This window comes from Mastigoproctus giganteus, chromosome 8, assembly GCF_048544385.1.
Source record: "Mastigoproctus giganteus isolate SK-2022 chromosome 8, ASM4854438v1, whole genome shotgun sequence".
NCBI classification, from domain to species: domain Eukaryota; kingdom Metazoa; phylum Arthropoda; class Arachnida; order Uropygi; family Thelyphonidae; genus Mastigoproctus; species Mastigoproctus giganteus.
This window is the reverse complement of record NC_143582.1, coordinates 159,672,232-159,686,172: the sequence shown is the minus strand read 5'-3', so window position 1 is coordinate 159,686,172 and position 13,941 is coordinate 159,672,232. Positions and strand designations below refer to the sequence as shown.

Sequence of the window (13,941 nt, the reverse complement as noted above, 5' to 3'; positions counted from 1 at the left end):
ACGAGATATCATGAGCGAATGGATAAGTCACTTTAACCAAAACATGATTCGTCAAAACAGAAAAATTATTCTTTTCATGGATAATGCTGCATCTCACCCGCACATTGAATTGTCCAACATTCAAATCGTTTTTCTGCCACCAAACACATCTGCAGAGTGTCAGCCCTTGGATCAAGGGATAATAAAAAATTTTAAACTTCACTACAGAAAACGTGTTTTAAGACATCTCATTGCAAACATGAACGATGTAACATGTGCGAGTGACCTTGCAAAGAAAATCAGCATCCTAGATGCGATTCAATGGATTTCCTCTTCAGTAAATGCAATTAGAAAACAAACTGTCGTGAACTGTTTTGTAAAGTCTGGCTTCTCAAACGCAAAAATTGAAGTTGTGAAATTGAACAGAAATGTGGAGCACCAAGAAGAACAAGAACTTCAACATCTATTGATAATGTACGATACTTCCGCTACAAGTGACCCTGGCTACAAAGATATAGACTCGAACCTCACTATAGAAGACGGTGCTCTAGATATCAACGACATTATCATCGATATTTTTCAAGATGTTCCTCATGAGGATGAAGAAATGGAAGGAGGTCATTCTGTCGAAGAACCTATTAACGACGAACCACCGATGAAAATAGAAGAAGCGCTCATACAAATCAATCATTTAAAAATGTTTTCTGCCGCTGAAGAAGATACTGAAAGACTTTCGATGGTTTCTTCACTCCAAACAAATGTTGAAAACAAAATTATCAGCCAGAAGAAGGTGCAGAAGAAAATAAGTGATTACTGTATGTATTTTTCTTAAGATAAAGTCATAATATGCATAGCACAATTGTATGTATAATATTTACAAAAATATTGTGCAAAATCTGTATATAATTTAATTTAATTTTACGTTACACATTTAACGATTTTTCTTTATCTCTTGTGTATGTAATTGTATATTATTTACAAAAATATTGTTCAAAATCTGTATATATTTTAATTTAATTTTACATTAAACGTTTAACGATTTTTCTTTCTTTCTTTTTTTTTCTCCCTCAGACTTCTTGTTAGCGGACACCTCTCTCATGGACAAATTTTCGTTCCCCATGGCTGTCCGTTAAAGGGAAGTTTCACTGTATATTGAAATATTTCATGGAATTGTGACAGTTTAAAAATAATAACATTCTGAATTGGCGGTCCCATACGAGTACGCTCGGTGCTAATGGGTTAATTTGTGTAGAGCTAATAATATAAAAATCAGCATAAATTTATGAAAATTAGAGAAGCAAAACTCAAGTCACACTATATAGCCATCTGGTGGCATATGAATAACAAGGTGAAAAAAGTTTTGGCCTGATCTCTCCTTACTCTATAAAGAAGATTCAATCATTATGGATGGCACTATGATACTACAAATTAGTGTCAAAACACACCTCCAATTGCTCCCAATGTCTCATTATTGATTTTTGCTTTTGATTTCAACACAAATTATAAGCTTTTTCCTTACTTATTCACATTTAAAACTGCTCAAACTAATAAAATAAACAAAAATTATATGCATACCTGAAAGGCATCAGGGCTACTTAGTTTCAATTGCTGCCGCAGTTGTTCTGGTGAACCAGCACAGAGTTGATAAAATATGTGATAATTTCTTTCACCAATACTCTGACCACATATACGTGACTTCTCTAACAAATAATGACTTATATGACCACCAACAACGGCAAACTGTAAGAAATTAAAGTTTACAGTTAATATAAAATAAATGCTTAAAAATGTACTTAAATTAATTTTTTCTCTGTTCAGTCTCCAGTGTTTAGTCGGTATACTGAAAGTCAAAGCTTTTCAAAAGAAAAAAAAAAAAAAAAAAAACTGTTTATCATAAAATTAATGCTTTAAGAATACTGTGTAACTATAAATATAAAAATATTCATTCACCATTTTATGATAAAAGAAAAGTGTAATGCAAAGATTAAAAACAAGCTGAGTCCATTGTTATGATTAGAATTCAGAGTTGGAGACTCCAAGTGCTGCCAGTCAATTAACATTGTGTTATAGTAAGAATTAGAAAGTTAAACCTTAATGGTGTACAAACTTCCTGTATATAGCCTGATCACTACTCATAACAGTGGATGAAGTTTGATATGGCATTTAAGATAGCTCAAAGGCCTTCTTCAGTACTGATTGGGATGAGACATTGTGCACATCTCTTTAACATGCTGGTTTTGGTGCCTTAGTTGCTAATGCACCAATAAAACCCAACAACCAACCAACCATCTTTAACATGTTTGCTGGTGGAATGCAAACTTGCATCAAAACGATACAATTTTTGTAACTTAACACAAATATGAGTACATTTAATTGTGTTCAATAAATGAGAGCTGTTAAAGGAAAGACATATGAAATAAACAACTGTTTGATAGCAGCACAACGAATAAACAATGAGATATTTGTATTATGGCTGGGATTTTGCTTAGTATCGATCACACTGTGTAGGGAGCACAATAAAAACTGTATACTTGGTTCACAGTTTCATATGTTCTTTGCTTATGGTGAAGTAATTTTATCTAGTTTAGTATTTTCCACAAGAAAAGGTTAAATTTTTTGAAGATTATGCCTGTTGGATTTTCATTCTTTAGTTTCAGAAAAGTAAAATGCCATTCCTTAGTATGAGTCTACAAGAAAAAAAACCTGGTTAAACACGTTGATAGATACCTGCATGTGTGGTGCAAGCAACACAAGTCCACAGACCCATTGTGGACTTGTGTGCTGCCTGAATAGTGGACTGGTGCCCACTATCCAAGCAGGTGGTAGTAGTGATTGCTTAATATTAGCATTAGTAGTGGCATATGATGAAAGAAAGCAAGCTTATACAGCAAAAAAAAAAAAAAAAACACCACACATTTAACCTATACATCCCCTCCAAAGATTTCTCTAGTTCACTTTGAATTTATTTAAGTTATCAATTCCACAATGACAGATGAAGGTTTGTTCAGCAATCAACCACTCGCTGGCTAAAGAAAATTTCCATACATCTATTCTGCAACCCTCATTCCTCAATTTGAATTTATACCAGCTCAATTGTATAATCTGAGCAAGAGGAAGAATCCCGTCAGCATTGGGCTTGCTCAATCCAATCAAAGTCTTAAACATCTCAATCAGATCACCTCGCAGGTGCCTAGTCTCTAAACTTTGCAAGTGAAGCCTTTCTTGGTAAGAGCACCCCTTTGTTTCCTTTACCAATCTCATTGCCCTTCGATGTTCTTGTTCCAGCAGCTCAACATCCTTCCTAAAATGAGGCTTCCAGAACTATATGCAATACTAAAGGTGTGGCCTGACCATTGCCTTACTCAAAGAGATAATCCACCTTATCTCTGCTAGCAAAATTTCTGTATATCATTGAAAAAACCCCATGAGCTATCCTAGCAGCCTGTCTGCACTGCTCAGAGAATTTCATATCTGACTGCACAATCACACCCAGGTCTTTCATTCACCACTACTCTGAGTGTGGCACCACACAGGGTACTCTGGGGTTACTGCTACCCATATGCAGTACTTTGCATTTGTCAATGTTAAACTTCAGTTGTCATTTCTCAGCCCATCTGCCTAACTTTTCTAGATCCTGTTGCACTAGCACACTGTCATTAAACCCTGCCAACTTTTGTATCATCTGCAAACTTAGACATTAAGCCTGATATACCTTCATCAATATCATTAATAAATACAGAAAACAACAATTGACTCAACACTGAACCCTGGGGGACTCCACTAATAACATTAGTCCACGAAGAGTAGTGTCCATTGATTACCACTCTCTGTCTTCTCCCACTCAACCATCCCTTTATCCATATCAGCAACTAGCCCTTAATGCCACACTGCTCCAATCTGAATATCAATCTATGTGTAACAGTATCAAAAGCTTTACTGAAAGTCAAGTACATGATATCAAAATTATTTTTTTGCATACAGTTCCTTTGTGGCCACATCATAGTATCCAATCAATTTGGTCAGACAAGATATCCCCTAAACAAACCCATGCTGTGTCTGAACTATAACTGTAGTCATATCTAGATTACCCTGCATTACTTCTTTAACAAGTGACTTCATTATTTTCTCTGGAACAGAAATTAAACCGACAAATCTGTAATTACTTGTGTCACCCTTTGATCCCCCTTTGTGAATTGGGGATACATTCACACTTCTCAAGTCTGCAGGTACCTCCCCTGAATCCAAGGATGTTCTCTCATAATTATGGCTAAGAATTTGCTTTTTTTCCTTTGCTGCTTGCTGGATATAATTGGATAGATCCCATCCAATTTCTTGTGTTTAACTTCTACAAATTTCCTTCCACTTTCCCCTCAGTTATTACAAAATCATTAAGCTCCTTGGTAGAGTTTGATAAACTTCTGGCCTCCACTTCCCTACAGAATTCCTCATGTATGAATTTAGATGCAAAATACCTCATTCATCTTGTCAGCTACATGATCATAATCATCAACAGTCAATCCATCAATGTCAAGTGGACCAATCTGATTCATCCTTCTAGAGTTTACATACGCAAAGAAGTCTTTGCTTTTATGAGACATGTTTTGCTAGAAAGAACTAGGACAGACCCCTGGTATATATGGACCAACATTTCACACTGAGGTCTACTGGCAGCTCTTAGGAGACTATATAGATGACTAGTTGATATAGATGAACAGTGCACTGTTGAGTCAGTTTGGTGTGACATAAGCACCGCGAAAGCAAAAATTAGATTAGGAGTGTGTTATAAGCCTGATGACTCGAATGAGTACAATGAACAATTGTACAGAGAAATAGAGTGGGCTAGTAAATCGGAATGTCTTATAATGGGGGATTTTAACTTCCCAGATATTGACTGGAACTTGTGGGTTGGGCACTCACACACTAGTCAGACTTTTGTGGATTTATTGGATGATTGTTTTCTGCAGCAGCATGTTCGAGAGGCAACCAGAGAAAGTAATACTCTTGATCTGGTTATCAGCAGTGATCATTCATGTATTAGGAATTTGTAGATAAAAGAACCACTAGGTGGCAGTGATCACAGTGTACTGACGTGGGATTTACTTAAAGATTTAACTACTATCAGGGGTAAAGGAAAGGGTTTTTGCTTCCGTAAAGGCGAGTACAGTGGTCTCCGACAGTTTTTAAATTCTGTACAGTGGGATCAACTGACGATGTTACCAACAGTAAATTCTAAGTGGGAAGCATTCAAGGAATTAATCGCGGAAGCTACTAAAAGTTTCATACCTATTAAGAAATATTGTTCAAGGTTTAGGCCTAAATGGTTGTCAAATGAACTAATGAGACTCGTAACAGAGAAGAAAAATGCATGGAATGCATATAAATTATCAAGCGACTCAGAAGCCTATGGCAGATATAAGTTAATCTGTAATCAGGTCACAAAGGAGGTTCGGCAGGCGAAGGCAGATTACGAGAAATCCTTGGCAAAAGATGCTAAGAAAAACAGCAAGGATTTCTTTACTTATATAAACTCTAAAAGGAAGGAGATGAATCTGATTGGTCCACTTGACATCGATGGTTCGACTGTTGATGATCCTGCTCAGATAGCAAACAAACTGAATGAATATTTTGCATCTACATTCACACGTGAGGAATTATTAAGGCTTGAAAATGGCAGAAGGTTATCAAATTGTAGCAGGGTGCTTAATGATCTTGTAATAACTGAGAGAAAAGTGGAAGAGAAATTGTTGAAGTTAAACGTAAGAAAAGCACCTGGGGTGGATGGGATCTATCCAGTTATATTAAAGGAGGCGGCAAGGCAACTAAGCAAACCCTTAGCCATAATTATGAGAGCATCCTTGAACTCAGGGGAGGTTCCCACGGACTGGAGATGTGCAAATGTATCCCCAATTCACAAAGGGGGATCGAAGGGTGACACGAGTAATTACAGACCAGTTAGTTTAACTTCTGTTCCGGGTAAAATAATGGAGTCGCTGGTTAAAGATGCATTGCAGGATCATCTAGACAAGACTGCAGCAATAATTCAGCATGGGTTTGTTAAGGGAAAGTCTTGTCTGACAAATTTGATAGGATATTATGATGTGGTTACAAAGGAACTGGATGCAAAAAACAATTTTGATATCATATATTTGGATTTCAGGAAAGCTTTTGACACTGTTGCGCATGGAAGACTATTGTACAAATTGGAGTGGAATGGTATTAAGGGTAAGTTGCTACAATGGATAAAAGGATGGTTAAGTGCGAGAAGACAGAGGGTGGTAATCAATGGGTGCTGCTCTTCTTGGACTAATGTTATTAGTGGAGTCCCACAGGGTTCGGTGTTAGGTCCACTGTTGTTTTGTATATTTATCAATGATATTGATGAAGGTATATCAGGCTTAATGTCGAAGTTTGCAGATGATACAAAGGTTGGCAGGGTTGTTAATGACAGTAATGGCAGTCTGCTACTGCAACAGGATCTAGATAATTTGGGCAGATGGGCTGAGAAGTGGCAACTGAAGTTTAACCTTGACAAATGCAAAGTACTGCATATGGGTAGAAATAACCCCAGAGAAACGTACCAACTGTGTGGTACTACACTTAAGGTGGTAGAAAATGAAAAAGACCTGGAAGTAATTGTGCAGTCAGATATGAAGTTGTCTGAGCAATGCAGACAGGCTGCCAGAGCAGGTCATGGGGTTTTGTCAATGATATATAGGAATTTTGCTAGCAGGGAAAAGGAGGTGATTATCCCTCTGTATAAGGCAATGGTCAGGCCACGCCTTGAGTACTGCGTACAGGTCTGGAGACCTCATTTTAGGAAGGATGTAGATTTACTTGAGCGGGTACAGAGAAGGACAACAAGATTGGTGAGGGGAATGAAGGGATCCTCTTACCAAGAGAGGCTTAAGTTCTGCAAATTGCAGTGGCTGGAGACTAGGCACCTGCGCGGTGATCTGATTGAGGTATATAAGGCCTTGAATGGGTTGAGCACGCTGAATTCTGATGGGATCCTTCCACTTGTTCAGATTACGAACCTAAGGGGACATAAATTCAAATTAAGAAAAGACAGATGTAGAATAGATGTGCGGAAATTTGCCTTTAGCCAGCGGGTGGTTAATTGCTGGAACAAACTTCCATCTGTCGTTGTGGAAGTTGATAGCTTGAATAAATTTAAGGAGGAACTGGACAGGCATTTGGAGGGAATGGTGTGATTTTTTTTTTTTTTTTTTTTTTGGCTGATGCTGCATAAGCTCATACATTTGCTTTCTTGCATCACATGCCACTACTACTACTACTATATGCACCCTGCCATACTGCATTTTTCCAAGACATTAATGGGATCTTCCAGGATTATTATGTGCTGCGTCATCAGGCCCACAATGTGCACAAGTGATTCAATGAACGTACAGTGAAAATATCGTGCATCTTGAATGGCCTCCAAATTTGCCTGAATTCAATCCAACTGAACCTTGTGGGTTGTGTTGGAATGGGAAATGAGGGGTTTGGACATGAAACAGTCACCAATTCCAACACTGGAACTTGCAGGCAGGATGGCTGTAGATCCATATGGACATCTTCAGACATATAGTGGAGTTGATTCCTAGGGGAATAGTGGCTGTTATCTGTGTGAAGAATGAGCCAACACAGTATTAGGTAGGGGGGGTCACAATTCAGTGATCACTTGGAGTTTGTTGAAGGTTATGTATCAGAAAACTACTATTTTTATTGATATGATGTATATGATATGATTTTCCCCACAAGAATAATATAAATAGATAGAGATAGGTAATGGCAGATATATTAATTTTGAAAGTTTACCATGTGGATGAATTCTCCTATAAGAAATAATAGAGAGGAGGCTATAGCGCAGTGTAAGATTACTGCTGTGCATACCTGCTAACTTTTAGAAATAAACAAAAAGAATAATAAAAAGCGAGAAGCGTTTAATAGGAGATGCCATTTTTTGAACAGCATTCCCAGCCTTTTCTTCCAAATTAATAACTAATTAATGTTTTTATTTATATTCCAGCATGACCGCAACATCAGTGGAGTTTACAATAAATCAATCAATACAAATGTTATTCGTATTTAGCAATCACAGGCTTGAATCCCAAGCCACTCAAAGAGCATGTGCTACTGCACTCATGCTCCTGATCACTCGGCTACATCAGGCCTGTATGTCACACTGCATCAAGTAAACTGGGCATGCCACCAAGAAATGTAGTATATTATTTTAGAGTACTATGCTTTATTTGTTTATTTTTATTTTTTCACACCCTACTCAATTCCACAGTATTTTATAATGCAAAATATTTTATATTTCATGAAAAAATTTGGTTGCAGCCAATTGATTGTGGAGGTTCTGCCATCCATCCATCCTTCCTTCCTTCCTTCCAGTTCTAGTGGGATGTATTAATATCAGTATTAAAATGGCAGAGTGATCCAAGGAAGCAAAGCCCATGCAGCATCTGATTTCATAAATAAATAATAATAATAATTAGGGACGCGATGGCCCAGTGGTTACAACACTGGACTACCAGCCTGATGCACCAGTTTGAATACTGCCTTGGAGGAAGCGAACACAACTCCATCATGCTGGGAGACTGGTATAATAATAGTAATAAATTAATTAATAGTAATAAAAATTAATAAATAAATAAAATAACATCGCGAAAGTTGCTCCAAGGGATCTACCTACCCCAAGGTTGAAGTAGCGGCTAAGGCAGACTGTGGCGCCATCTGGCATCCCTCACAAGAACTACCACTGGGCATAAGCCGAAACTAAACAGGTCGACCTCCACAGATGGATGATGTCTCAGTGAAATATTATATCATACTGTCGAGTGTAGCGCAGGATAAAGTCACCCGTGTTCAGGGCTTAGGCACAGGGGTCGGTTCGAAAATAAGAGATGGTCTCCCGAGGAAGACAGTGAAGCAAGTGGCACTGCTCCCCGTATGGCTACCACAAGAGAAGGGCAAGCCCATCCAGCCCCACCAACTGGAAGTGCTTCCTGCGCAACTGTGCTAGTGACCATGCAGGAAGGGAGAAAACGCCAATGAATGAAGTGGAGCATCGAAACAAATACGTACATCATGCAAGCATACTACGAAATAATGAAGCTGGAGACTGATATGACAACTTACAGGGCAAGACTACATACCAAGTAGCTGGAACAATTCCCAGATATTCAAGTCACCGAACAGCGAATAGCAGACCAGAGAAGGACCATTGTTGCGAAGAACCTGATAGCTCCTGCAATCTTGGAAAAAATCAAGCAGGACGTGAGCGATCAACTACAAAGGATAAAGAATACAGAACCAGAGGAGGAAGAACATACCACCACCGAACCAGAGGAAGAAGAAATACAACCCACAGCAGCAGCTGAAGTGGAAAGAGACGAGGTCATGATATCCAGAATACAGGACAAGTGGAAGGAGGCCCTAACAGAATTCAAAGGAATGGATCCCACAAAGACTCGTGATACCGAAGCAGAGGCTGAATAGAACCTTGTGGAGAGTCACAGACCATCTCAATCAGCACATAATACTGCATTACCTCGACAGCAATGGTGCAACAATGGAGGGCATCCACACAGCCATGTATTGTGCTGCGGTAGCAGCCATGAGGATTAATAGAAGAGAAATGAGAGACCAGCAGAAGAAGAACGGAAAACAGAAGGAACCGCCAGCTTGGGAAAGAAGAAGATAGAATTAAGAGTCGAGATAGGCCAACTGACCCAGTACCAACGGGATAATAGAAGTAAGAAATTGATTGGAAAAGTAAAGAGCATCCTCAAGAGAGACAGCATCCACAGCAAATATCAGACAAAAAAATCAGAGAACAGGAGAGTACTTGGACACACTGAAGCAAAATCTCCTCGCATTCAGCAAGAGACTACGCCAATACAAAGAGAGCTCCCAGAGGAAAATAAACAAGCGAATCTTCGAAGATGACCAAAGAGGCTTCTACAGGAGTCTTGGAGAAGATGCTAAAGCAGGGAACGGACCACCCAAGCAGAAGACGATTGAGGAGTTTTGGGGAAACATTTGGAGCAGGGAAGTAAGACAACAGCCGAGCCCCCATGGACAGAACTAGAACGCAAGAAAACTGAGGATGTACAAGAAATGAGAGGGTGAGAGATTCGGGAAGAATTAAAACAGACGATCAAGAACTCTCACAACTGGCAAACTCCAGGAATAGATAATGTCCACAACTATTGGTACAAGAAGCTCACTTGCACACATGAGCACCTGGCAGAGCAGTTCACCTGAATGATAAGGCACCCAGAGACAATCCTGAAGTTTTTCAATCAAGGAATGACATATCTGAAGCCTAAAGACAAAGATACAAGAAACCCAGTGAAATATAGACCAATCACCTGCCTCCCAACAATGTACAAGATCCTGACCAGCTGCATAACCAGGAAATATCAGACCACTTGGAGAGCCAGAACATAATGGCCGAACAGCAGAAAGGATGCAAGCGGCTGAGCAAAGGATGCAAGGAGCAATTAACCATAGATGCCGCAGTTAAGGAGCAAGCCTACAAGAAGCGCTGCAACGTGTACACAGCCTACATCGATTACCACAAGGCCTTCGACTCCATGCCTCATAGCTGGCTAATAGAGGCGCTGAACGTCTACAAAGTCAATCAGATTGTGACAAACTTCCATGAATGGAGTACCACCATTAAGGTTGAAAACATCACAACCAAGCCAATCCCCATCGGGAGAGGAATCTTTCAGGGAGATGCCCTGAGCCCATTGTGGTTCTGTCTAGCACTTAACCCGCTATCTACAATGGTCAACAGTAGCAAGTACAGATATAACCTCAAAGAGGGAAAGAAGAACCTGTACACCCTCACCCACCTGATGTATATGGATGACATCAAGCTCTACATGGGAACCGAGAAGCACCTCCAGCAACTACTCCAGATCACCGAAGAATTCAGCAATGATATTAGGATGGAATTTGGTCTAGACAAATGCAAGACCTACAAATTGCACCAGGGAAAATTAGTCAACCAAAACTACCAGTTACAGACTGGTAAAGAGATCGAAGCCATGACAGAGGGAAAGGTCTACAAATACTTGGGGATGATGCAGGCTCAGAAGTTACAGCACAAGGAAATTAAGGCCTGCCTGAGCAAAAAATACCATCAGACTCAGAAGTCAGCTGAAAGTAAAGCTGAACAAAGGGAACACAGTTAAAGCCATAAACACCTATGCAGTACCGGTGCTAACATACTCCTTCGGGATCATAGATTAGACTAACACCGAGCTGGAGGATATCATGAGAAAGACAAGGACAATGATGACTAAGAGCCGCCAACACCACCTGAAATCTGCTGTGGAGAGACTGACATTTGCACAGAAAGAAGGAGGAATGGGTTTGATAGACCTCACTGAGCAATAGAAGACAGCGATAGTTAACCTGAAGGATTACTTCCAGAAACACACAGCAGCACTCCACCAGGCCATAAGGAAGATAGACAAGTGGTTTACCCCACAACCAGGAGGCACAAACAAAGCTACAAAGATGGGCAGAGAAGACACTCCATGGCAGACACTACAATGATCTTCATGAAGATCACATAGATAAAATTGTTTCCAATGCATGGCTCACAAGTGGGATGCTCTTCCCCAAGACTGAAGGATTCATGCTCGCCATCCAAGACCAGGTAATCAACACCAGGAATTATAGAAAATACATCACCAAGGAACCTGGAGTGTTCGATGACACATGTCAATGATGCCACCTGGCCTCAGAAACGATACAACACATCACTGCGGGATGTAAGGTGATCACCCAGACTGAGTACACTCATAGACAACCAGGTAGCCAGATTAATACATCAGAAGCTAGCAAGGAAATACCAGTTGATCGAAGAAAGTGTACCGTACTACAGGTACAATCCCCAGGCAGTAGTAGAGACCCCAACTCACAAGTTGTACTGAGACTGCGCCATAATAATGGATAGGACAATCCCACACAACAGACCAGACATAACCCTTGTGGACAAAAAGGAAAAGGCTACCTATCTGATTGACATAGAGGTACCCGACACTGGCAACCTACAGAAAACTCATGGGGAAAAAAATCAGGAAGTACACGAACCTAAGATAGAAGATCAAAGAGATGTGTCATATGCAACAAGTAACGACCATCCCGATCATCGTGTCAACCATAGGTATAGTGCCAAAGACCCTACATAATAGCCTAGCAGCAATGGGTCTCCCAGCGAACACCTACAAGGAACTCCAGAAAGTCAATCCTGAACACCTGTAGGATAGTCAGAGAATTCCTCGACCAACAGTAACACCAGACATAACAACAACCACCTTGTGTACTTGGTTGCAATTCCCCTCACAAGGTGGAACTCCCAATCAGGGAGAAATAATATAAGAGCAATAATAATAATAATAATAATTTGATAAGATCTTCCCACACAACAGACTGGACATAACCCTTGTGGACAAGATGGAAAAGGCTACCTACCTGATTGACATAGCGGTGCCCAACACTAGCAATGTCCAGAAAACCCATGGGGACAAAAAAATTAGGAAGTACACGAACCTGAGACATGAGGTCAAGGAGATGTGGCATATGCAAGTATTGACCATTACGATCATCGTGTCAACTACCGGTATGGTACCAAAGACTCTACATAGCAGCGTAGCAGCAATAGGTCTCCCAGAGAACACCTACAAGAAACTCCAGAAAGTCGCAATCCTGAACACCTGTAGGATAGTCGCAGATTTCCTCGATCAACAGTAATACCAGACATTACAACCACTCTGTGTACTTGGTAGCAGTACCCGTCATGGAGTTGGATCCCCCAATCAGGGAGAAATAATATAAGAGCAACAATAATAATAATAATAATAATAATAATAAAGGGGGGTGATTAGCCCAGTGGTTACAATGCTGGACTGCCAATAGCATGGACCCAGGTTCGAATCGCACCACAAAGGGTGAGGGAGAAAATGGCAGGCAGGAGGAAGAAAATCGCAAAAGTCACTTCATCGGATCTATCTACCTTCCCAAGGTCGAAGTGACGGCTAAGAAAGAGAATGGCACCACCTGACGTCGCTCCCATAACTACCACCCACCACTGGATGCAAAAGTGAAAACCAAAATAGATCCACCTCCATAGTTGGACGACGATGAGAAGAAGAAATAGTGAATATACTACATTGAGTGTGGCACAGGATAGTCACTCCGGTTCAGACCTTAGGCAGTGGGGTCAGTTTGAAAATCAGAGACTGTCTCCATATGGCTATCACACAGAATGCAACCAATTACAAACAATAATGAATGCTAACACAACAGAACCAGAACTGGAGGAAGAACAGCAAGTACAAGAACTACAACCCACAGCAGCCGAAGGGGAAACAGACAAGATTGTGATATCCAAAATAGACCTCACAAAGACTCACACATTACACATTACCAAAGCAGCAGAAACTTAACATAATCCTGTGGCAAGCAGACCACGTCAATAAGCAAACAATATTGAGATTATCTCAACAACAACAACAAAGTAATACTAGGCACCTTCTGCACAGACATTTACTGTGGTGCTGTAGCAGCCACGAGGATGAATGGAAGGGACACCACAGAACAAATAACACAAAACGATTTGACAAGGAACCACCAGCCTTGGAAAGAAGCTACAGAAGATAAGATAACAGTAAAGACAGGCCAACTAACCCAGTACCAATGGCATAACAAAAATAAGAATCTGATCAGAAAAGTGAAGACCATCCTCAAGAAAGACAATATCTAACACAAACACGAGACCTATAATCAAAGGATCAAAGAACATGTTCAAACCCTCAACAAGAAAATCCTGGAACTCAGCAAGAGATTTTGTGGTTACAAGGAGTGCCCACAGGAAAAGAAACAGAATATTTGATGAAAACCAGAGAGCCTTCTACGGGAAATTTCGATAAGATGAAA

General features: G+C 40.1%; 1 protein-coding gene across 2 annotated transcripts in view; it reads right to left on the bottom strand.

Moving 5' to 3' along the window:
- The window catches only part of jar (Myosin heavy chain 95F jaguar), a 633,758-nt gene that overhangs the window by 497,932 nt on the left and 121,885 nt on the right, over positions 1 to 13,941 (bottom strand). For both annotated transcript variants that reach the window (XM_090379849.1, XM_090379848.1), the window contains exon 8: positions 1,555 to 1,719. In XM_090379849.1, the coding sequence (XP_090235975.1) occupies positions 1,555 to 1,719 (165 nt within the window). The remainder of the gene's footprint in view (positions 1 to 1,554; positions 1,720 to 13,941) is intronic.